The 26,642-nt window shown below is 38.6% G+C and overlaps 1 protein-coding gene across 1 annotated transcript in view; it reads left to right on the top strand.

Moving 5' to 3' along the window:
• IL23R (interleukin 23 receptor) overlaps positions 1–20,286 on the top strand; it is a 63,456-nt gene extending 43,170 nt beyond the window's left edge. The window contains exons 7-10 of the mRNA XM_078071730.1: positions 9,724–9,813; positions 12,712–12,817; positions 15,507–15,597; positions 19,298–20,286. Of these exons, the coding sequence (XP_077927856.1) occupies positions 9,724–9,813; positions 12,712–12,817; positions 15,507–15,597; positions 19,298–19,951 (941 nt within the window). The 3' untranslated portion in view covers positions 19,952–20,286. The remainder of the gene's footprint in view (positions 1–9,723; positions 9,814–12,711; positions 12,818–15,506; positions 15,598–19,297) is intronic.
• Positions 20,287–26,642: the final 6,356 nt, after the last annotated feature.

Genomic DNA, 26,642 nt, shown 5'->3' with positions numbered 1-26,642 from the left:
ATGGATGTACTATAATACATTGAATCCTTTCCCTATTTCAACAATATCTAGGTTATTCCAATTTTTCCATTATCAATAAACTTCTTGGAATAGCTCTTTATATAAACTCTCCTTATGTGTTTAGATTTTATTGAATCAAGACTTAAGCACATTTTAAGATGCTTGATGCAAGTTGCCAAATTGCTTTTTAATAAATCTTTAATATTAATTGCTTTTTAAAAAGATATCTAGGAAAAGACAGTCGTTCATTTAGTCATTCATGAAATATTCAAATAGCCTCTACCATGCACCAGCCACTTGCTATGTACTTGCAGAATCTCCGTGAACAAAGGAGACAAAGATCTCTGACTTTTAGAGAAGACAGTAAAAATGATCATAAAAAAATAAATTACATAGCACTATAAATACCTTATAAATAAAAGCAGTAAGAATCAAACCTCACAACTGAAGTTTGAAGTGCTTCACAATTGAAAAAATTAAAAGATATAATTTCTGTAATACTTTAATTAACCAACCTGTTTGATAATGGGGCTTTTTGACCAGCCAGTTTTCCCACTAATTAAAGGTTCATTTATTTATGAAGAAAGACAGCTCAGACAATAATGATCCTTCTGTAGGAATTTGTTATTTTACTTTCTAAAATCCTTATGTATGTATCACTGAGGCGATTTATCTCAAAGCAATGTGTTTTCAAAGTTATGCTGAGATGGTACTGCAGGGCAAATCATGCAGTAGATATGGCTTGTCCTGCAAACCCCCCAGCATTCTTCTGTATCGCTTTCCTTGGTCTTTAAAAACCTAGTCTCCAAAAAAACAAACAAACAAACAAACACATTTATAGTAAGAGTTAAATGGTTTATTAGCCTTATTTTCTTTTTCTTCCTTAGAGTATTTGGACTTTATTTTTTTTTAAGATTTTATTTATTTATTTGACAGAGAGAGAGAGCACAAGCAGGGGGAGCAGCAGACAGAGGGAGAGGGAGAAGCAGGCTCCCTGCTGAGCAAGGAGCTGGATGCGGGGACTCCATGTGGGGCTCCTTGTGGGGCTCCATCCCAGGACCCCAGGATCATGACCTAAGCTGAAGGCAGACACTTAACCAACTGAGCCACCCAGGCACCCCGTGTATTTGGGCTTTGATGGAAAGCAAAGTCTTATACTAAGAAAGAAAGAAATAAACCTCAGAATATAATATCAGGCTTTAGCAAACACACAGGAGAAGTTTCTCTAGATTGGAGATGCATACTTTTTATCCTGGTGATAAATAGTGTATGCAAATAATAGAAAATAAAATAGTATAATATAACTTATATATTATATAATTTATATATAGTATATGTGAATTATAAGATATAAATATGAATTATATATAATACATAATTTGTATTATATTATCTACAAAATATATAAATATAAATAATATAATATAAATAGATAATAGTTAACATCTATTGGATGCTTACCATGTGTTTGGTACTGTGGTAAGCATTTTACATATGAATTGTCCTTTACTTATCACTAAAGCCCTATAAAAGTTTTATTTCAATTGTACAGATGAAGATGAGGCCCAGGGAGGTTAAGCAGTTTTGCCAAACATTATAAAGCTGGTAACAGTAAAGCCAGGGCAATTCCAGCACCTGCACTATAGCTTTGCTGGTCTTCCTCAGAGACCTAAGAGCGTCCTGTGCCAACCTCCTCCCCTCAGCCACTGAACGAAATCCTCCTCTATACATTAGCTAAAAATAAGACAATGCCAGGAGAAGTTCACTTTTAATGTAATGTTTGTTATGAAAATGCAAATACATGAGAAAAGAGGGAACCACAGGATGCTATCGACTAATTCTATATTGGCCTGAATACAAGATGTGGACGCAGGTTTGTGTTATGGCAATGAAAATGAAACCACAGGACTCCAGGAACCTGGAGAATAGGGAATAGGATGGAGCAGTCTGAGATAAAGTATAGGTGGAAAAAGTGGTTCTCTTAAAGACAGGACCTCCATGGGCAATTCATAATGTGTTTTTCCAGCTGGTCCTGGTCCAATAAAATGTCTAGAAAGCAGTGCTTCTTAGAGTGGAGTCTGCGGACGATCTGCACTGGAAATGCTTGGGTACAAGTTTAAAATGCAGATTGCTGAGCCTCTAGCCAAGTGATACTTCTGCAGTGAAGTGTAAGGACCACTGCTCTAGGGGTTAGGCACACCCTTTAAGAGAGAGAAGCATCATGAAAAATGACGTAGGGTGTGGGCAGGAAATGTGGACAGAAATGGGGAGACCTGATTGCCCAAGCTATTGCCTTAGTAACTGGTTTTGGGGGTCAGAGCAGGGTGGGTACATGAGAATTTCAGGCCATTATCTCTAGTACTATCTGGTCACCCCTCTGCTTCCTCTTCCTCCTGCCCACTGCTTCCTGAGTTACTGAGCACCCCAGCCCACCTGGGCAGCCCAGGATCCCCAGAAGCACAGGATGCAGGACCGTTGTGCCACTGAACCATCATGTCCCATGCTACCCCCTCTGCCCAGACCCTGCCCTGCCTCTGGATGTGAAGCTTTGGTTGAAGCTCTGAGAACCACTGAGGGCTGCTGAAGTCAGAGCTTCTAGGCTACCAACCTGGAAAGTCACTATAAAACATTCCTGGGGTCTTTAAGCAGTACAGAAAGAGCCCCAAAGGGGAGAAGATAATCTGTGAGTGTAGAAAGCCAACACTGAAAATGTGAAAGTCAGTTCCCTAAATTCAATAATACTGATTAAAAAAAAAAAAAGGTGAACAGATGACTTTTGAGCAGGAGTGTCGTCCAGCTCTGCTGTATAAAGTCTCTTTGCAATGAAGGAAAGGCACAGGCTCCATAATCCCTTTAATGACAAGTCAGAGGCCTGAGGGAAGGGCAGTCATATTTCATAATGATTAATTAACTTGCTTGAACTGCTACTTGAAGTAGGAAAGTTTCCCAGAGAAATCATATTATTCTTTTTTTGACAATTCTCCAGAGGAAGGCAAGTATGAGCAAGATATTAAACCACACTGTGTTTTGTTCTCACCCAACACCATTGGTTGTTGCATTACTAATGACTCCTTAAAGAGTCTCATTAATTTTTCAGAACTTTTAGGGACTACAAGAGGAAAAAAAAAACAAAAGTTATGTCAATGGAACTAAATATAAGTGATATTAAATAGAACGCAGATTAGAGGCTGGTACACAGAATTGTACTTTTTCAAAAATTCTGTTACTTGTAATTAGAGGTTTCGGATTCATTCACATTGAGATGGATTATAAATGTATAGATTCATGATTACTAAACCAGGTTAAACAGACACACAGTGTTCCCTGAAATACTATCAGTTTAATCATCTGGATTTATTTAATCTTCTTCATGTCCTATTCCTAATGAAGAATCAGAGTTCTGTAGAATAAAAAAAATAATGCATAAGAGTTTTACAATCTCTCTGAGGTTCACGATATCCACTAATAAAGAATAAAGATTATGCTTTTCTATGACAAAGTAATAATCTTCTGTATCAGTTTCCTATTGCTGTTTAGCAAGTTATTACAAACATAAGCCACATGCTATGTGGCTTAAAACAATACAAATTTACCATTTTATAATTCTGGAGGTGAGAAATCTAAAATCGGTATCACTGGGCTAAAGTCAAGATATCAGCAAGGCTATGTTCTTTCTGGAGGCTCTAGGAGAGAATCAGTTTCACCGTCTTTTCCAGATTCTAAAGGCTGCCCTCATTTCTTGGCTTGTGGCCCCATCTGCCATCTTCAAAGCCAGAAGCATAGTGTCTTCCAATCTCTTTCTCTCTGAACCTCCTGCCTTCTTCTTGTAAGGACTCTTGTGATTTCGTTTGGACCCACCCCTACAATCTAGGATAATTTCCCAATCTCAAGTCCCTTTTGCTATATAAATTATATAAATATATATATAAATGTATATTTGCTATATAAATTATATAATATATATTTATTTATAAATATTTAATAAAACCACAGAAAATAATTATAAATATAGCTAAATATAAATATAACAAATAAATATTTGCTATATAAATTATATAAATATGTATATAAACTCAAAAGTTCCAAGGATTGGGACATGGACATTTTGGGGGAGGTAGGATGATCACTATTTGTCCTACCACATCTCCTCACCTATCTAACCCCAGCACCTATTACTGCAATTTTTACTGTCATTGTGATTTGATGCCAGCAAAAAAAATAAATAAATAATAATAAATAAATTGATTCTCTCAACAGAAAAGGAATTACTGGAAAGATAGCTAGAAACCAGTAGAAAGGCGGGCAAAATGGTACTAAGTAGGATACAAGGGAGAGCAGGAGCCAGAACCACAGCCAAAACTGCAGCCCATGAAGAATCTGGTGAGGACCCTGCAGCTGGCACACGGCCACTGCCTGCCCTGTGCCCTGCTTGGACTCCCCATGGTGTTACTGTTACCAGACCCTGAACATAGATGCTGCTATAAGAAATTTCCTGGAGCTGAGTGTTCTGTGTCAGTGGAGGGAGGAAAGCATCTGATCGGGTAGGTTTAAGTCATCTGCTTGTAGCTACTTGCTGGCAATGGGGAGAGGGAGTCTTTGTTCCATTGAGGCTTCCACAGTGGGAAGCCTTACCTGCTTCTTACCTATTTTAGGATGCCCACAAAGAAGTATGTCCAGGTGCTGGGCAACTAAAAAATGATAAATGTCCACTAGACTATTCAGACTCAGGAATAGGCACATGCTAGCTTGAGAGCAAGGTTGCACTTTTGAAGAATCTTAAACTACTAAGAGTTGGAAGCTGCCCATTCCTGCACATAGAGTTTTGTTACACGTTGACATCAGACCCATGCCTCTGTGTATTCCATGTCACTTAGGAAAATTTCCTGGGTTTGCCGCTGCTTTTTACTTTTTCCTCTTCTTAATCTTTTTCTTTAAACATGTGATCACAATACATATATTTCTCTTTCTTACCTTCTTCTCCCTATACATACTAAGTACTTAGAGCCTAGGAACATAAGCATGAAGATAATCCCTTGAATACATCTAAGCACACCCTCCTATCCTTAATACACAAGGATGACACTGTAACTCATTAAATGATTCATCGTTTGACTTATTTTTCTAGGTGTGGTAATGAGTTTGTTCTGACATATGATTTTCCCTGCCTTGTGCTTCCGGTGCCTATTCGATACGTCTGCCCATTGTCTTCTGCTTTGCCAACTGACTCAGACTAGTGTCAAATCCTTATCCTTACCCTTAGCCCAATAATGTTGAATTCCAACCCTAGAACTAAACTGGCCTGGGGAAATAGCATGTAAACACTGTGAAACAGCTGAGATTATTAGAAGAAGGAGATTAGAAAGAGAGAACACAAAAAGAGATGTTTGTGTTTTAAGAAAAATAATTTGAAAAACACCCGTTGTCTCTATTAATATGACACCTCTTATATCTAGAACCTACTGAAAGAAGGATCTAGAAAGGTTCTTGTGTCAGCTCTGGTCAAAGCCTTTAAGATATAGGCCTCAGGTAGCATGGCTTTGACACCAAGATTGGCAAAGGCAAAAGTAAATAAAGAAGACTTATAAATGTCCATACCCTTTGGACCAGTAATTCCGCTAACAGAAATCTAGCCTTAGGAAATAAAGAGAGAGACGCCTGGGTGGCTCAGTCGGTTAAGCATCTGCCTTCCACTCAGGTCATGATCTCAGGGTCCTGAGGTTGAGTCCCACATCGGGCTCCTTGTTCAGTGGGGAGCCTGCTTCTCCCTCTGCCTGCAGTTTGTCCTGCTTGTGCTCTCTCTCTCTCTCTGACAAATAAATAAATAAAATCTTTTTTAAAAAAAAGGAAATAAGGAGAGATATAGAAAAAAGATTTATGTACAATGATATTTATCCAAAAACTAATTATATAATAAGAATTTGGAAACCATCTAAAAGTCCAATAATAGCAATAGCTAATGCTTATTAAGCTTCCAATCTGTGTAAGGCACGGTACTAAGTGCTTGATATGAACTATCCCATAGATCTCAGGGGTGAAGTGCTGTTATTATCCCGTTTTACAAATGAAGACACTGGTCACAGAGGGGTTAAGCAACTTACCCAGAGCCATGCAACTCCAGGTGGTGGAGCCAGGATTTGAAGTGAGTTTTGTCTGAATCCAAAGATGGCATTTGAAACCACCAAGCCAGACAGTTTCTCAACAGGGCAATGACTGAATAAATACAGTACAAACATGATGAAATATTAAATCGTTATTAGCATGACAGTTTTGAACAATTTTTAATAAAATGAGGAAATGTTCATGACATAATATTGAAAGAAAGAAAAAAACAAGACACAACACTTAGTGAAGAGAATGATCTTCACTAGGGTACAGAGATACACAAAAGACTGTTAACAAATATTTTTTTAAAAAAATGATTGCTTCTAGTCTGTGAACAAATATAAAATTGTACTTTCTTCTCCATACTCTTCCATACTCTTCAAGCATCCTACAATTAGTGTGCCTTGCTTGTATAATCAAAGAAAATAGTTGGCTTTCAGAAGGGAAGTAACTGTAGGCTGGAAGATTCTAGGAATCCGTGCTGCATGGGTCACCAGAGCCCATTGTGGTGTGGGCTGGAGTCTTAAAAGGCCAAGCAGCTCTAACAAACCGTGGCCAGCCCCCAGAGGAGCAATGGGTAAGTCTCAGCATGGGGGCAGCTGTAGCAGGACTGACTGAGCTGCCCCATCCAGAGCCATCCTGCTGTGGAAGTGAGGTTATTAATTAATGGAGCCAGTGACCGGCACAAACTACGTGTCAGGACTGGATGGGAATTTTCACTCTTTGACCGCTACCTAGGTGACTTCAGTTAAGCCATCTATCCTTTTTACACCTTTGTTTCTTCATCCGTGAAATGAGGATAATAGTATTTTCTGCCTGATTAGGTTGTTGTAAGGATTAAATGAGAGAAAGCATGTAAAGTCTAGTACATTACCTGGAGAATACTTAGTACTCAATGAATGGTCACTTAAAAAGAATAATAAAATACACTTTGCCTCATGGTATAGGCATAGAGTGAAAAGACTCAGGAGACGGATTTGGTATCATCCCTCAGATACAGACGAAATACATTATGACTAAAACCAAGTACTTTTGAGCAGATTTGATTAAAATAGGCTGGCATTTGATAGGGTACAGAATGTAGTTATGTTATATGTTTCTAGTCTTGTTCAAGAATAGGAGACTACATATTTTTGTTTAAAAACTACTCTAACTTCTCTCTAAATTTCGTTTAAATGCACTGTCTTTGGCAAGACTAATTCTAAAGTCTGATACCGGTTTGTATAAGATGTATAAAAATTCTTACCAAATTAGAGATAATTTGAGTTTCTGAGTATACTCAGGTATGTGCTGTGAGGGAAACAAGCAGGGACAGAACTGTCTCATTATGAATATAGCACCATAGATATTAAATTAATAATGAAAATATCATGAGATTTTTCTAGCACATTAGGCAACACACTGATGATTAGAGCTGATAGACATAAATGTTTTTTAGTTACAAAGTTTCTGTGTGTGTGTGTACATCATTCTGCGTCTGCGAATGCTTTTCTGTGTCAAAATACTTGGAAATACTATAAAATACTCACGGCAAGTGGATTAAGAGGATAGGATCAGGGATGGTTCTTTTTCTCTCCCTTTTATTTTTCCTCTTAAAATTCTTCTCTCTATTAAGGTTACTGCTTTTATAATGTAAGTATTAGGTATGATTTAAAAGAAATGACCCTAGCCACTTGGTGGCAGTATACCATGAAAAATATACACTATACAGCTTCATTTCAGTCCTATGCTTAAAAATTTTGTCATTGGCTTGATTTCTTCTCTGACAATCTTGTTTGCAAATTGTCTTACTTCAGATATCTGATTCTTTGTGAAATTACCCTCTGATAATTAATCATCTCTTTTAAATGACTTTAATCTAATTTAAATTAATGCACCTGGTTGATTTGAAACTATGATAACAAAAAGACCCTAAAGGATGATTGTGTTTATTCTCCCTATCAGGGCTAATAAAGCCCTAGTTAGATATGAACATTATGTTTATGTGAAACAAGTTAATAACTGAAGTTTCACTGCTAAATAATCACCTGTACTTTATACAACAGAATTAAGTTAACCTGCATTAAAAGCCACAGCACCACATATTACTTTTAAATAAAAATGCTAATTATAAAATAATGAAAGTGAAAACAAAAATAATCTAGCAACATATGCTATAAACCCATGATCTTGCCAAGTTGAAAATTGTGTTACATTTTAATGTAATATGTCTAGTCTTAAAATTTCAAAATAATGTAGATGCAGACTCCTGCTTGGGCTCCCGAAGACTGAACATCAGCCTACAAAATACTAATTTAGATGAATAAACCTGGCTGGTGACCATTGGGGCATAACCTTGCTCCCAGAGTTTGATGGAACCACATACTTGGAAACAAAAGAGACTTAGTGAAGCATTGAGAAGCCAAAAAGAATTTCTGATTTGTCACAATTCACAGTGCAACATTTTCCTCTCACTGTAGAGAAGACAGAATAAAAACACAGAAAAGAACTTTTGGCTCTTCTGATGTTTTCATCTTCTAAAATTCCCTACCCATTGTTCTTAGAAAACTACTGAGCCCATGCCTGCACCCAGGTCAACCTTTTTCAAAAATTTCCAAAGACCATAGGAATCTTTTTATTGAAACTCCATGATATTTTTCTCAAAGAGAGCTGTCTGGGCCACTTAGCTTGTTATACAAGCCTGTGATACCATGGTGGCAGTTAAAGCTGCCTCAAGTCGTGATTTCTCCCTGGCCCCATGAGTAATTCTTCAAAAAGAAAAATCTGAACACTAAAATCACAATAACTGAATAAATAGGGCTTGAGGCACTCTTGGGAATCCAGAGCTTAGAACCATTTTCAGGAATGTCTCTGTCAGCTGGAAGAATAGTGTCCTTGAAGTCACCTCTGGAAGCTTTTAATTCTCAGGAGGGAGGAGATGAGTAAGAAAGCTCCAGGACTCTTTTGGGTTCAGACTGAAAGCGAGTTAGCTGCCAAGGCTGCTCACCACACCCCAGTCAGAAGCTTTCATTAGCCGTGTCCTGACAGTCTTTATGACTAGACAGGACTGGCCAGGATCTTAGCCAGTGGGAAAGGAGCAGAGGGAAGTCATTAATAGCATTCCACCCCTGTGTTATAACCTCAAAGTGTCTGCTAATCAAAATTGGGCTTCTTCTATGGAGCCAAGATACTGCTCACCAACAGTATGTCAAAGATTGTGCAAAGACAAAAGTGACACATCTTGGAGGCTCTTTAGGAAACCTAAACTTTATTGCATCATCTGTTGGAAGGAATCAAGTAGAGACCAGTTATTGTGCATTTTTTGGTCAGTGAACTAAATAAAGCTCCTTGGTATTTGTTGCCTAGAAGCCTCATGAAATTAGAGTACACACCTTGAAGTTTTAAAAACCCTAGGTAGTTTTTATTGTCCTTTCAGTGTTTCCTTCTTTAGGATTTGCCCAATTAAATAAAAAGGAGAAGAAAAGACACAACACATACTTGAAGGCCTTTGCTTTTATTCAACTTTCAAGCCTATTAAAGTGTACTTTAATCATCTCCAAACAAGTGAAGAAACCCTTATAAGAATGTGGGTAACGTGAATGCAAAATGTAAGAAGCTCACCCTATTTTCGTTTTGTTGAAGTTCCCCAGGTCACACGGAAATCATTCCAACATGATACTCAGAATTCTGGGCATCTAACTGCGTCCATCTTTAAAGGACACCTTACTTCTGGTAAGAAAATACTACTTGGGTTTTTTGGGTAGTCTTTACTAATCATCCATTTGAATCCTCCAACTGAAAAATCATGTGTCAGGCATAAATTTCTTGATAATAAGATATGCTATATGATTTCTATAGGAAAATAATCAATAAAGATCCACTTAAAACTGAATTTAAAGAATGATTTAGGTGGACTTTGCCAGCTTTTGCTATGGGTTGAATACATTTTCATTTCAATGGGTGCTGGGGCTCAAGACCCCTAAACTCCTTCTTAAAAAAAACATTTTTTGAGTGTCTACCATGTGCTAGGAGGTTGTATAAATCATTTATTCAATCTTCAAAACAATCAGATGAGACAAGTGTCATATATCTATTTTATAGATGGGAAAACTGGAGCTCAGAGAGGCTAAGGAACTTGTCCAAGGTCACACTAAGTGACAGACTAAAATTCAAATCCTATTTTTCAAATTCTGAAATCTGTGCTCTTTCTCTTGTATAAACCAGCTCCTGTTTTGTTAGTATGACTTAGTATTTTCCTTTGATTAGCTTACCTAAATGTTTTAGGCATAAAAAGTTATGAGATCAGGTTGTGCAATGGACAAATATAACTCTAAATAGAAATTTCAAATTGAAAAACTTTAGGCATAACTATTTCACCTCTGACCACTGGTAGACCATTTATCTCCCTGCATAGAAATCTGGCAGGAATAGTACGAGAATTTTTGCAGGTTACATTGACATTCTTGGGACTTTCATTCACTTAGTCAACAAATATTCATTAAGCAACTACTATGTGCCAGGCACTGTTCTGGGTAGGGAATCAGCAGTAAAAAAAATGAACACAGGCCCTGTCTTCATGGAGCTTCCATTTTGGACAGATGGGGAGAAAAACAATAAACAGAACAACAACAAGAGAAGAGTCAGGTGGCAGTTGAGTATTATAAAGAAACATGAAGCAAGGTGAGGCCACTCTGAATGTGTACATGTAAATCAATGAGCAAAGTGCTTAGGCCCCATACAGACACCTACCAGGTCTGCACCTTGATATTTCTGTGGGAACTGGGGAGGCCAGGAGCTCACAGAAGCCCTATTAGATAGGTGTTATGATCCCTATTTTACAGAAGATATGTTACAGAGCACTTGAGTTTCAGTGAGTTTATAATTATGCCTTGAGGTTACAGGGCTGGTAAGAGGCAGAGCCCAATGTGAACCCACATACCTCCGGTTGTCTCTTGATGACTCTGCTATATCCTTAGACCCCTATGCCTGGCAGCCTGGCCCCAGTTATTGTGGGACTTCTCTATTCTCTCCCAGGCACTAATGCCCAAAGGTATGTGGCACCATTAGTTGTATGAGATCTTCAGCAATAGAGTTTTAGTCCAAGAAAAACACTAATTCCATATCTCCCTTGGGATTTGGTGGGGCGGGGGGGGGGGTGTTTGTTGTTGGTTTTTTTTTAAGACTTATTTATTTGAGAGAGAGAGAGAGAGAGCACGTGCACATGCAAGCTGGGGGAGGGGCAGAGGGAGAGAGAGAATCCTCAAGCCGACTCCCCACTGAGCAGGGAGCCCACCGTACAGGGCCCAACACAGGACGGTCCCAGTGCTCAATCCCAGGACCCTGGGATCATGACCTGAGCCAAAGTCGGATGCTTAACCGACTGAGCCACCCAGAATCCCCCACCCCCACCCCCAGGACTTTGGAGTAAGCTAAGCTACACTGGCCTGGCCCCTGCTCACCAGTTGGCTTTAGGAGAGGGACCAGGCAGCCTGGAGACCCCCAGGTGCATGTCAGGTGCAGCTGGGAAATAATGAGGGCAGGGCCAGTGAAGTGTCTGCCACATAGTAAGTATCTGATAAATATTTGCTAAAGGGAATGAGGAAGGAAGGAATGAGAGATGGAAAGGAGGCCAATATCCATCATCACTCAGAACTCCAGTGTGATAGTCATGTCTCAATGATAGTTTATATTTGAAAATAGAAAACAAGGGACACCTGGGTGGCTCAGTCGGTTAAGCGTCTGCCTTCAGCTCAGGTCATGATCCCAGGGTCCTGGGATCGAGTCCCACATCAGGCTCCTTGCTCAGCGGGGAGCCTGCTTCTCCCTCTGCCTTCTACTCCCCCTGCTTGTGCTCTCCCTCTCTATCTCTGACAAATAAATAAAATCTTTAAAAAAAAAATAGAAAACAGGATTTTTTTTACAAACTAGGGAGAAAATGTGATGAGCCTAGTAGGTAACATAGTTGAATATATCATATTAATTACTTAAAGATTTGGGGTGATTAAGCGATGCTTCAAAACGCAAGAAAAGCATTGTTTTTAAGATAAAATGTGAGTGCAAGATATATAGCAACTTGAATTTCTTTCTCATATATTGTTTTAAGTAGAGCAAATGTCCTTTCTCGGCAGAAAAAATTCATGAACAATACATTTTGAAGAATGGTGACAAGTTCTACATAACTTCTGTCTTGCTCGAAAGGTTAAAAAGAAAACCCAATAAACCTCAGTTGTGATTGTGGCCAGCTTTAGACTCTGTTACCAGCAATTGGGAATTCTCACTTGTGTCAGACAAAACAAATGAGGTTCATCACTAAACCCTTTTATATAAAATATGCATGCACAAGCTCAGAAAAAATGTCTAATGCTGACCACATCTGCCAGAGATGCACTTCTAGAAACCCACTGATACCAGATACGTGCGGCCCAATTTTCTCAGAAAAAAAGGTATTGTCGTGCATTTTGGAAGGACAGTCACTATACACACAGCCCAAGGTAAAAGTTAATTTTGTTCACCCCTTCCCTTTTTCCTTTGAGATCAATGAATTTTGCTTTGCACAGAGTAGAGAGAACAATGATTCTGACATCGCACGGACACTAATGCTTAGCTAAAGTTATTTTTTCTTTCTTTCAGACAACAGGCAACAAGACATTGGACTTTTATCAGGAATGGTCTTCTTTGCTGTTATGTTGTCAATTCTTTCTTTGATTGGGATATTTAACAAATCACTCCGAACTGGGTAGGTTTCTGTAGAATTTCTATTTTCTGATTTAGACCATATATAGCAAACCTAGTCAATTCAGTTATTTACTAGGAAAACCCATCAACATTTTTTTTTAAGATTTTATTTATTTATTTGAGAGAGAGAATGAGATAGAGAAAGCATGGGGTGGGGAGGGTCAGAGGGAGAAGCAGACTCCCTGCCGAGCAGGGAGCCCGACGCGGGACTCGATCCCGGGACTCCAGGATCATGACCTGAGCCGAAGGCAGTCGCTTAACCAACTGAGCCACCCAGGCGCCCCAACCCATCAACATTTTTAGTCAGAGAAAGAAAAAAATAAAATGCACAGTGTTTAATGATTACCAACCCATGCCAAACTCTTGACACATGTCATTCATTTAATCCTCATGATGACCCTGCCGGGAAAACCCAAAGGCTTATTTTACAGATCACTAACTTTAGGCTTCAAGAGGTTAAGTGGTCGGCCCACGGTCACTAAGCATTAAGTCAAGAGCCCAGACCCGGCTGACATCACAACCCACGTTCTCTCCTTCGCCACACAGCCTGCTCACTGTGCCTGGATTCTTTAAAGTGGTTAGGTCATAACCTGCCTCAAATCCTACCCAAACAAATCCTCTGAATCAGTGTGAGGAGAAGTGTGGCAGCATCTGAATTCATCACTTTAATACCAGGTGTGCTGGTGTATTAGCAACCAGCTCCCATGACCGTTCTCCTTGGCCTTCGGTCACTGTTTTCCAATATGGAATTAGTAAAGATCAATGCCTAGTTACGGATAAATGAGGCTTTGAGGAAAGCGAAGCCTTCCATTTTCTAAATTTCACTAGATGCGCTGAGTATTTCTGGTCTGTGAATAGACAGCTGTTTGATGTGGCCGTCTCCCTGCACAGCTAACAACTCACAAATTTTAACCGTACGAATGTTCTTTAACTGATGGCACTGAGTTTATCCTTCTTGCCATCACTTGCTTCATGAGATTATTTTTCTTTCTTTTAAATTTATAATCAAAAGGCAGTAGGAAGATTTAGAATGAGCTATTCTAAGTAAGGTGCACTTGTGATTTTTTAAATTTACTTGGCTTTTCTTCAGAAGTTAGTGATATTTCAAAATTTAAATTACCCATTAATAAATATATCCCTGATATCATTATGAGGTGGGCAAACTAATGTAAAACTTCGTTTCAGGTAGTTTTAAAAACATACTTGATTATAAAGCCCCTCTTAATGTTTGAACTTGTATGACATAAAAATATTAGTATTTATGTTATTGTCCAAAGATACTGTGAAATTTTAAATAGCATTAAGCTTGTTATAATAACCTAAAAATTAATTTCCAGTTGGCAATGACAAATAAGAAAATAGGACAATTCTTTGCTAATTTAATTATTTAAATAAGTATTCCTTTTAAAAAGATAAATGAAACGAGACCATTTCAATACAACTATTTTATATATAAACAGACACTGTTATTTACTATAACTATACATTACTTATAAAAGCCTTACTTCAGAAACAAAACTGGAGAACATTTTAAACTGAAACCAAAAATGGGTAAATATATATATGTGTATATATATGTACGTGTGTGTGTGTGTGTGTATATACACACATATATATATAGATGTTCTCACTGTTATCAGCAGGCTGTATAAAAACTTTTCTGTAATAGCATGAACTTACTAATCTGGTCTAATTTTAAGTATAGAAAGAGAGTGTGAACTAGTAAAAAAGCTGAATCATAAAACATTATATAAATATGTGTAAAGAAATTATTTTTACCCTACAGTTCAAGGTCAAATCGAGTGAGCAAAGTTCATTCAGCATTTTGGTTGTTACTCAGTAGAAGTCCTTAGAAAACCTGCTTAAACAGATAAACAAGTCTGACCTGTTGCTAACAGGTCCTTTGTTTACACGTAAAAATGTGCTAGAGATCAGTTTAGTCTAAGTTCCTGTTGCAACCTCTGCTCAAGTCAATTTGTACTATAAATACAGAAAGTGCTTCTGACACAGTGGCAGGGCCAAGGGTAGCTTGGGGAAGAGGTGGCGTGTTCACAGCTTCTCCCTTTTCTTTCCATCACCCCACCCCAGTGGTCCTTAATAAACACACAGCCCAAGGAAAAACCAGTATTCTCACTGTGCCACACAACTGCAAGACAACTTCTTCAGCCTCCTACTCTATCCACATAAACAATGTTTGGACGTACCCCTATCACCTCAACCCTATATGGAATCAGTACAAATTCAGAATTAGAGGAGCTAGAATTATACCTTTTTATTATATAGCATTCTCTTCTTCAATATTTTTCTGTGGCTATGGTCAACTTGGAAAGCTCTGCAAAATATCCCTTACATTTTCCAAACCTTTCCACACTGATATCTGCTTATAATGGTTAACCATATTTAACATGCGTACAGTTTTACTTCCAGGGTGGTTCTCCCACTTATTGAATCTAGTGTGAGTGTTTTGAAATGTTCTGGCTCATTAGAGAAAAGCAGAGCAATAGAGGGAGGAGGAAATCTGAAAAGATACTGAATCAACTTCCCACTTAACTTTCTAAAGTAGGAGATGGAAATCTGCATCAGGAAGTTTTATGCATTCCATTCCAGTTGATTTCCTGGCCTCCTATGTGATGGCCTGCACCAATCTTTAAGTAAAATGCTTTTTCTAATGTGTCATTTTTATTTCCTAGAATTAAAAGAAGAATCTTATTGCTAATACCAAAGTGGCTTCATGAAGATATTCCTAATATGGAAAACAGTAATGTTGTAAAAATGCTACAGGTAACCAAATACCATCAAATAAAAACTAAGTGGCGGCTAAGAGTAAAAGTGCAATCCAATAATTAGAATAGAATTTCTGTTCAAATATATAAATGTGTGTACATTTTAGCATAATTGTATAAACATATGTCAAGGCAGAATTATACATATTTCAAATTATACTTAAGAGAGATGAGGGCATGAAGTTAGGGGAAGGAAAGAGAGAAGGAAGAAAGAAACAACGCTATTCAAAAGAGAAGAGGAAGCTTGTGGGCCAGGTGTCAGTCACCTGGTGGCCAATAGTTGATAGATGACTTTGGGGACAAAAGGAGAAGGGTAGAAAAGCTCAATAAAATGAGGCTCAAAGACACAAAGAGGCTTCTGTTTTACATGAAATTGGAGAAGCAGGTGAGATCTGCTTCACTCCTGAGGTCCAATGGATTTGAGAAAATAGATGTGAGAGGACTGTGGGAGATGGTGTCACCAGGGCTGGGCCAGGTTTCCATCTCAAAAAGAAGAGAAAGGGGTGCTGGGAAGACCCGGAGACTATAGGGGACTTTGCCAATTATGGAGGAACTGCTGCTGATTATGGAGAAGGGAAAAGATTCTGCTATGTGTGCTCCTTCTACTTTTTGGCAGTCTGGTTCCACCATTAAGGGGCTCAAAACCCAGCTGATGGGACAGACATATCATCCAAGTATTGCAGTGCATCGATGTAAGTGCAGTGACAGAAATGAGACCAAACATGATGGGGGTATACAGGAAGCACATGGAAAGATGAGAAGGAGTTGCTTAGGAGAAACAGAAAACATTCAAAATAGAGAGGACAGCATGAACAAAAGCACAGAGTGAGAAGAGCTTGTTAGGTGTTGCTTTATTGAAAAGCTTGATGTGAGGAGTGGTTGGTATATTGCTGGAATGGTGACTGGGATCAGATCATAGAAGGTCCTGTTATGGAACTCAGACTTCATTCTGTTGACAACAACGTTCAAACTTTAAAAAAAATTAATTTTGCCCTAGAAACCCTTTGTTCTTTTCTTTCTTTTTTTACGAGTGGAGGGGGAGGGGCAGAGAGAGAGAGAGGGAGAGAGGGAGAGAATCTTAACCAGGCTCCATGCTCAGCACAGATCCCAACACAGGGCTTGATCTCACAACCCTGAGATCATGACCTGAGCTGAAACTAAGTGTTGGACACTTAACTGACTGAGCCACCCAGACACCCCTAGAAACAGTTTGTTCTAAAGATGTGAGGAAGACAAGTATTTATAAAACAAATAAAAGTAGCTTTGTTTGGCACTCTTATGAGCCCATTAATCAACTCCTTACCCAACCCCAGAGAAGTCCCTAAGGTAGTAGTTCTCAGCCTTGGTTACATATTGGAATCCTGATGCCTGGGCCACATCCCAGGATCTCTGAGAGAGGGAGGGCATGGAGAGACCCAGGCATCAGTATTATCCAAAGCTTCCCAAGTGATTCCACTATGCAGCTGAGGTTGAGAACACTGTTAAGGGGTTGAAAACTACTGCTAAAGACAATGAGGAGTAACTAAGGCCTTTTCCACTTGAATAGACAAGGTCCTAGGAGAGAAGCAGAAGAGGAAGGTCAGAGAATGAGCATCATGTGGTTAAGAGCAAAGCGTCAAGAAGCAAGGACCCATGGTGCTGACCACTTTGTAGAAGGTCTATAACATTCCATGGAACGTGGCAAGGGGGAGGTCACTGGTGAGTTGAGAAGTGATTAGCAAGTGAAGAAGCAGAGGTTGAGAATGAAGACATTCTTCTAAAAGGGAGTAGAGAAAGGAGCTATGCTGACATGTGGTCAGCTCTCATATCCTCGTGCAGTGAATGAACAATAGTAGCTTCGGAGGGACGTGAGTCAGAAGCATGTTTATACTAAATTGGACAGGCTTAAGAGGGACTATTACAAAGAGGGAATATTGATCAAACAAGACTGTGAAGAGGGGGGAGGGGATGGTCTAAAGGGGTGAGATGGAAAGGTTCGCCTCAGGCAGAAGGGAGGATTCCTGTCTCTGGATACTTGAAGGTGAGAAAGGGTGTGCACATGGCTGATTTTGAAGGAGGTAATGTTGCCTAATAGTGGAGGGGTGATTTAGAACAATTGAACCCACATATGTGACTAAGTACATAGTTAACAAGTAACTGAAGGACAAGCATACGTTCATCAAACTACAGATAATAAATACTGTAATCTTATATTCCTTCCACTTGGTAGTTCTATCTTGTTCCTCCACTAATTATTATCCAAGGGGACTGCGGATTTTCTGTGGCTCAGAGAATTGTCCCTGACCTTGTTGTGGTCAGGTCCTCTTCTTCCTTTATTGCCTTCATTCTGGAATGGTCCCTGTTGCTCTTCTGTGTCCTTCACTGCAGTCTGACTCCCACCCACATCACTCAGTTGCCAGCCTGAAGTAAGGAAAATACCTCCTTCTACGGAACACAGCCACCTTGCATTCTTCGTTTCTTATTGCATGTCTAGTTTCTTTGACTTTCATCAGACCTTTGACTACATGTCTGCCCTTCCCAACCCAAACCTGGCATGTTCCCTAAGGAGGCTGAGCCTGAAGAAAATTTGAATGACACTTCATGCTGCTTTATTCAAGGTCTTTCTTTTTGCCAGAGTTCCTTCCCATTCTGGGCTCCTGGAATTAGAAAGAAACCTTCAGATGAAGTTTTGTTTTCTGCCAAAAGACTAAGGGGTAGTGTTCTACTCAGCTTGCAATGCTATCACAGAATACCATAGACTGGATGGCTTAAACAACAAACATTATTTCTCACAGACCTGGAGGCTGGTAAGTCCAAGATTAAGACACCAGGAGGCTGAGTTCCTGGTAAGAGCTCTCCTGAAGATAGCCACCATCTTGCAGTATCCTCACAGGGCAGAAGGAGAGATCACAATCTTCTTATAAGGGCACTGATTCTATTCATGAGAGCTCCATACTCATGACCTAATTACCCACCAAAGGCCCCACCCCTTAATATCATCACACTAGGGATTAGGGCTTCAACATATGAATTCTGTAGGAACACGAACATTCAGTCGATAGCAAGTGGCTATAATTTTATAACAGCATTGGGTGGGAGTTATTTGCCTTCAGAAGCCAGCCATCAGGTGTGAGGCCTCGAGTCATTTTCTTACCCAGAAGAGTCATCAGGCTTTTACACAAATGAAAACCTTCTTCACTGACCCTCCTGTTCCTGTCTGAATTGTAAGTAGCTGCACACCTTTAGAACCTCAGCACAAAGCATTTATTACTACCTTATTTGAAAATAAAAGCAAAACAGGATTCTCCCACCTTCCTTTCTTTTATTTAAGCAACGAGATATTTTCTTGTAGTAATGCTCCATGATATTAAGAAATATTCCAACACATTAAACTTCCAAATATTAAAAGGCCCTGAAATCATATGCAAGTTAATATGCAAGATACATCTTTCTCTTTAAAATTTTTAAACCAAGACATGTGCGCAAAACAGGGATTATTTTTATTATTCCTTTCTTCAGTCTCTTCGTGGGAGAATTTAATAAAGACTTGGAATAGAGGAGGATAACAAAAGGAGGAAACTGTATGGGAAGAGAAACAATATCAGAAGAGGGAGGGGAAAGGAAAGCTGAGGGAAAGCAGGAGTCCAGTCCTTATTTAATTATCCAGTTAGCTCCTTTAAATGCCTTTTGTAAAATAAAAATAAAATCTTTCTTCCTAGGAAAAAAGTGAATTTATGAATAATAATTCCAGCGAGCAGGTCCTATATGTTGATCCAGTGATTACAGAGATAGAAATCTTTCTCCCAGAAGAAAACAAGCCCACGGACTACAAGACAGAAAAGAATACGGGATCCCTGGAGACAACAGACTGCTTGCAGAAGTCACTACTCACCAACACTACAGTTGTGTATATTCCTGGTCTCAGCACTGGGTATAAACCCCAGATTTCAAATTTTCTCACTGGAGGAAACCATCTCAGCAAAAATGATGACACATCTTCCTCAACTCTCAAACCACCGGCTGATACCTTAGACCTGGGGGAAAATGCCAGGTTTAAAAGATACCCTAATTTTGCTTTTTCTGTCTCAAGTAGGAATTCGCTAAGCAACACATTATTTCTTGAAGAATTAAGCCTCATTTTAAATCAAGGAGAATGCAGTCCTCTGGACATACAAAACTCAGTTGAGGGAGAAACTGCCATGCTTTTGGAAAATGCTTCACCCAATGAAACTATTCCAGAACAGACCCTGTTGCCCGATGAATTTGTTTCCTGTTTGGGGGTCATGAATGAGGAGTTGCCATCTATTAATTCTTATTTTCCACAAAATATTTTGGAAAACCACTTCAATACGATTTCACTCTTGGAAAAATAGAGCTGCATAGTCAAAGTTAATATAGGAAAGCTGCCTTGCAATCTGAAGTTGGGTCTCCTCTTTAGTTTAATTCTGCCCTATTTTTTAAAGTTAGAGAGTTAAGATCCAAAGATGGAACATACTTCATAGTCACAAAGGAAGCACCAATATTAGGTACACCTTCTGTATTTTTTAAAAAGTATCAACAATTATATCCTTTTTATTTCCCCTCATTGCAAGGCACAGAACAGATCTCTCTGTTGTACGAAGTATAAATAATACAAGATATGTGGTGGTGAAATAAACGTTGAAAATTGTTCTTAAACATTGAGATATTATGGGGCGCCTGGGTGGCTCAGTCGTTAAGTGTCTGCCTTCGACTCAGGTCGTGATCCCAGGGTCCTGGGATCCAGCCCCACATCGGGCTCCCTGCTCTGTGGGAAGCCTGCTTCTCCCTCTACCACTCCCCCTGCTTGTGTTCCCTCTCTCGCTATGTGTCTCTCTGTCAAATAAATAAATAAAATCTTTCAAAAAAAATTGAGACATTAGTGTTTGTTTGCAAGGGGAAAAGCAAGTTTAATTTTCATTTTATGGCTTAAAATTCTCTTGGGTAGGTAAAAATATAGTCCCCAACAACAAAATAAGAATAGAATCAGAGAGCATTAATTAGCATGTTTGTTGTATTATTTTTTTCTACTACTTTCTTTTCAGGTATTAGGGATTTGATTTTTCTTTATTTTGATTTTGGACTAAGAGAGTTATAAAACAATGATGTGATGACATGATGAAACTGTTGTCTTCATTCAAGTTAAGCGTGATGGCACTGTCGTCCTGTGGTGTAGTTGGTGTATTAATTACACTATGGCAGAACTGAAGTAGCAGATGCAGTATCAGCAAGGTGTAATTATTCCTTTTGTAATCAACTATATATTAGATATATGTCAGAAAATTATTGTTAAAACAAGTATTTGTCCAAAAGTGGGATGGCAATTCTTGCCACACCTACCATTGCCCCATAGCCCATGTCTCCTGCAGACATCACTAACTGATTACCACAAGCCTTTCTGCTAAGCCTTAAGGTAACCTCAGAATCCTCTCAACATGGTGCTCCTGACAGCTACACTCAATAAGGTCTAGGACTGGAAGTGAACTGTATCTGCCACCCAGGTCAATACTGAGAGATAGGTGATCTTAAAATATGAAATGCATATTTTCAGCGGAAAATGGTACTCAGCAGACTTCTCTATTTTTTTTTTTTTTTTAAGAGAGAGTGCGTGAGCAAGGTGCGGAGGGGCAGAGGGAGAGAGACAATCACAAGCAGGCTCCACACTTAGTGAGGAGTCCAATATGGGGCTCAATCTCAAGACGCTGAGATCATGACCTGAGCCAAAGTCAAGAGTCGGTCACTTAACGGATTGAGTCACCCAGGCCTCCCACAGACTTCTCTATTCTGATTAATTTTTATGGTCTAAGGAAAAAAATGTTCTAATGATCAGAATAATTTGAAAATAGGGTAGATTATGCACTGAGTTTCTCTTTTTCTTCTAAACAGTTGTCAACAATAATAATTTATATTCAGATTAAATAGTTTAATTTTATTATAACAAATTGAGCAGTTAATCAAAAAAAAAGGACCAGTTGCCTACTGTGTGTTTAGCACATGAACAAGCTATTTTGTTTTGTAAAAAAACCCTAAAAGCAGTTGTGTTGTCATTAAGTGTCCCCATGAGGAAGATGACCATACTCCCCGGTTTATGCTGGTTTATGGTCTGTTGCCCCAGTGTTAATTATGACCAGTGCACCCTTTCACTCTTAGAAGCATCCCATCTGGAGGATAAATCATATGGTTGCTCTATCTATGAATACTTTAATGTCCAGCATATAAGCAATTTGTTATAATTCACTTTTTTTTGTATTGACAATCTTTCTTTTACTTTATATCATGTACTAAAGCCATTTCCTCCAAAATGGAACATTACTATTCACAATGTAAAAAACGTTTCCCTTGCTATGAATTTCTATTCTATTTATCCTAAAATATGTGTATATTTGTTGTACTTTACATATTCTAAAAGGAATATATTTTAAATCACTAATGAAATGCTAATATTAAGCATGACTTGTAAATGATCATATGCCTTTCCTTTATTCTTCTTTGAAGGGAGAATATAATGAAGCAAAAAGGCAGGTCGTACTTGGGATAGAAATAGCAAAAGACTGAGACAAATCTTTGGTGTTTACCAACCTGATGAAGACATCAGTTAACATAGGAAGAATATTTTCATAGTGTATTTCAGTATAACTGTAATCTGCCACACATCAAAAAAGCTTTTGTCAAGCTTAAGGGACTGCAGCATTATTTGATCTACGTATGCTTCCACTGTAGTGAGCGCTTCCTTTAGAACTTCTTCTTATCCCCTGGAGTGAGAAGGAGGTTCCTTTCTCTTCCTATGATGTCTCTTCCATACCCACATCACTGTTTAGCACAGAGAAGATACTTCTACTTCCATCTCTGCCATTAGCCCTTGTTGGTCCCAATGGATTAAACACAGAGGCTATCCCTATAATGGAGGCAACGTACCTGCCATTGCTCCAACTCAGGGAAAGTTTCAATTGTTTCATCACAATGCAACCTTGTCAGTAAGAAACGGTTTTCTTTCCGTGATTCTTTTATTCAACAACTATCCCCTGAAGTATTGAATGTGCAAGGCACGTTGAGCAATACAGATGTCAACAAAACCAGCCAAGTCCCTGCAGCCTTGCGGCTTATATTCTAGGGGCAAGAAACAGACAATATATGCCCTTCAAGGAGCTTACATTTTAGTCGGGAAGGGGATAAGGATAGGGCTGGAGAGAGGCAGAAAAAATAAAGAAGAAAAATTCCAGATAATAATAAATGTTGTGTAGAGAGGTAAAATGAGGTAAAATAGTGGAGAGTGATTTGATGGCCACTTTTTGCTGGGCAGTCAGGGAAGCTCTCTCCCAGGGAAGGACACTGACGTTGCCGTCTGAATCACAGGTAGGAGCCAGTGTGTGAGAATCAGCTTGCCACTTTAAATTCCTTCTATTGAAAAATTCTCCAGTGGCTAATATCTCTACTTCTTTGTCTCCTGTACAAGTTGGCCCTAATCCCACCCCCTTGCCACCTCTCCATTCTCAGCCAGAATCTTCTGTAGATTTGGGGGACAAATGTATATCTTTTTATCTTTCCATCTGGCTTATTATTAACTTTCTTTCTCTGAGTCTCACAATGTTTGTAAGCTGCCGCTTCCTAAATGGAGATGTCACGCTTATTGGTATGGGTTAAGGAGCAGGAGGAAGAAAGAAAGAGGCAGAAAAAGTCTCTCAACATACCACTGAAAGGGAAGAAGGGGAGAGAAATACAAAAACAGAAAAGCAGATTAATCTTCAGTAATGCTGAAGGAAAATGGAACCCCAGTTCCAGACAATACTAAAGCTGATTAAGGGACATCCAATTTCCTCCTGTTCTAGAATCTTCCTCACACTTTACCTCCCTTTTCTTATATAGAAGCAATAGGGGGAGGCACAAGTGAAGTATAGTTTGGGGTTGTTTTCTTGGTGTATGTGTGTGTGTGTTTTATCATTTTTTAAATTAGGAATGTGTTTTTACCAGAGTTAGATATACAATTGATGATATAAAAAGGCTTATGAGTTTTAGCATGTGGTTCTCATGTAATGTGGGTTACTGTTTGCCCTCCTGGTTCAATCAAAGCATTTTCCCAGCTTTTTTTCTTTTCTTATATTTCCAGTCATTCTCCCTTTGACATAGAGGCAGCAAGTGACCGTGGCATAGAGAAGAGGTTTTCAAAAATAAATTTTAGCAACTGATACCCTTTCTCCAAATGAAATCTGTTGCAGAAGCCCAAAATTTAAAATAGATGAAAGCAATTGCTGAAACAGATGTTGAAGGTCATGCCTGTCTCCAACAACCCTCTTCTGCATCAGCCTATGCCTGCAGGATGAAAATCCCAGGCTGGGGATTCTCTCTTCCAAACCTGCGTGACCTGGGTCCTGGCCCTCCTTGAAAAACCTGTATTTGGGGATTGTACCAAACCCTCCATCTCCAGCCAGAAGACTGCCAGCCCAGGTGAAGGGGACCAGAACACCCTCAAACCTCCTTACTTCCTGAACAGCTGCATAAAAAGGATCTCTCTCTCAAAGACTGCTCACAGAGGCAGTTCTATATGCAATAATTAACTTGTTTCTTTCCAATTACTTTATCATAAATGTTTGGGTTTTGTTCAAGATTTTGCTCTTTTTGTGATCGCTGAGAATAAAATATTGTGTAGTGAACATAATTAGATTTTATAAACCCAAAGATTGTCAAATTGTGTTGCGGTTTATCTTTTTACAAAGTAATTATACCAATTATAGGAGGTGATGTTTTAATGGGAAATGTTATCCACTAGGCAGACACTACTGATTTAAAATAAAAGAAGTGATTAAAAACAATTTATGAATTTCTCTTGGGTAAAAGCATGAAAAACCAATATAAAATAATTGGATTCTGATTCATAGAGTGGATTGTGTAACACATTCTTGGAAGCTACAGTTAAGGCAATGTTACAAGGAACTCCAACAAAGGATTGATAGAATGTTATTATGTCTCTTTCCCACTGCTAAAATTATACCATTAAATCCCAATTAATGTTTCATGTTAAACCTCCTTTAGCCATTTTGCTAATTTCATTTTTCAACTTAATTTAGGATAAACACTCTGCATCTTTTATATCTAGTATTTCCATCAATTTTCTGAAGATGCATTTCCTTTATGCTTATATTCAGGAAAACAACTTACTGTCTAATTCTCATAATTAGCATTTAACAACAAATTAGGAACTTATTCTTAAATGGTCTCTTTTTATTTGGGATGGTAAGAGGATTCTGGCCTAGCTTTATGAAAAGGAAAAAAAAAAAACAACACTATACTACACAAGTATTACAGAAACATAGTTCTTTCCTGAGATTATTGGTTCAAAAATTCAAGCAAAACAAAATGCAGTTTCTAACCATAAAGGCATACCTAAAATTAGTGACTCTGTCAGAGCACAGGAAGGAAATCATAGTCAAACACTGGAGCCCAAGTGTGAGATACGGAAGTCAATAAACCTGACTGTTTTCTTTCTGTTCATATCCTACTTGAGAATATTATTAGAAGTGAGAAAGAATACAACAGTGACATTTTTAAAGTTAATTTTTAAGCTACACACTAATTCATGAAAAAACACTTTAAAAAATCTAAGTAATACCAATGTAAATGGAGTGAAAAGTGACAGTACCTCTTCACACCCCTGCTTCCTGTGCCTCACCCCCATCATCTAAAGTAGTGACTCTCAACAAGTTAATGTCTTTCTTTCCCATTTTTTTAACCCAAATGGTTAACATATGGTATTGCTCTGTGACTTGCTATTTTCACCTAGCAATATATGTTGGAAATCTTCACTTGTTGTTATATATAGCTTTATCTTATTCCTCTCAGCAGTTAAATAGTATTTCATAGAATAAATGTGTTTTAATATATTTTCCTATTCTGTTTACGGACATTTAGATTGTTTACAATTTTTCACTATTAAACCCATTCCTGTAATAATTCCTTTTGTATAGATGATCCTTACATACACATAAGAATGGTGGGGGGAGGGATAGATGCCTAAATGGACACAGCAAGTATGGGAATATGAGGTACACGAGAGGAGAAAGAAGCAGGGAATGTTGGTAGGTGGTAGATGTATGGAGTAAAGAGGAGGTGAGGAAAGAGCACGAGAGAACCTGCAAAGATGCACTGTTAGGTAGTGCAGGGCCAGTCTTGTCCACCTAGTAAATAGCACTGACCCTCAATTCCCACCCTACTCCTGCTTGTGTTCAGGACTTCCTAGTAAACATGCAGAATTTGATATTCACTGGATACTAGATGATGTGATACTTATCCCAAACCTCTTCTTATCTGGATTTAAATGAAGTTCGGCCCTCATTTTACTTTGGTAGTCAATGTAGAAGATTTATTTTGTCTTAGTTGTTGAAATTGAAAATCACTTGTATTTCATTAAATGAGGAGATTAGGATTTTAAGAAGCTGCCAGCTTGCCACGTATTTGCAGGTTCATGTTTCCTTTTTTAGTATTCATTGCACATTCCCTTCAATGTGCTACTTGGAGACTGCATTTGATTGAACACAGGCAGCCTATGCAGAACCCTGTGAGGGATGGGAGGGAGCGTGCTAAAGCCCAGAGCAATGCAGAAAAGCAATTGTAATGCTGGGGGGTGGGGGGGGGGCGGGGTGGAGACAAACCCAGAAGTGCTTGGAAACACAATACATGATAGATTCAACCTATCTTCAGCACTTCAATGAAATGTTCATTTTTAAAAACCTCTTTCAAAGTCTTGTGTTTTTTTAAATTTCCACTTTGTTTCTTTTGTTTTACTAAGCAATGGAAATCCTCATTTAGCAAAAAATTTGCAAAAAAGCATGTAGAACTACAAATATACCTGCAGTTGGACTAAACCTTCTCCTTTTATTTTCCCTTTATTTTCTCCTTTTATTTTCCCTTGGATTAAGGTCAAACAATCAGGGTTTTTGAATTTCAGATCTACCCCATGCCAACTCTGTGACTTTGGGCAATCACTGGAGTTTCAGGTGTTCTCTCCTTGTCTAATTTTCTGGGACAGGGATACTGACCTTGGTGTACCTTGCT

The sequence above is a fragment of the Halichoerus grypus genome, chromosome 5 (assembly GCF_964656455.1).
Source record: "Halichoerus grypus chromosome 5, mHalGry1.hap1.1, whole genome shotgun sequence".
Classification (NCBI taxonomy): Eukaryota; Metazoa; Chordata; class Mammalia; order Carnivora; family Phocidae; genus Halichoerus; species Halichoerus grypus.
Note: the sequence above shows the minus strand (reverse complement) of the source record. Positions and strands in the feature narration are given on the sequence as shown.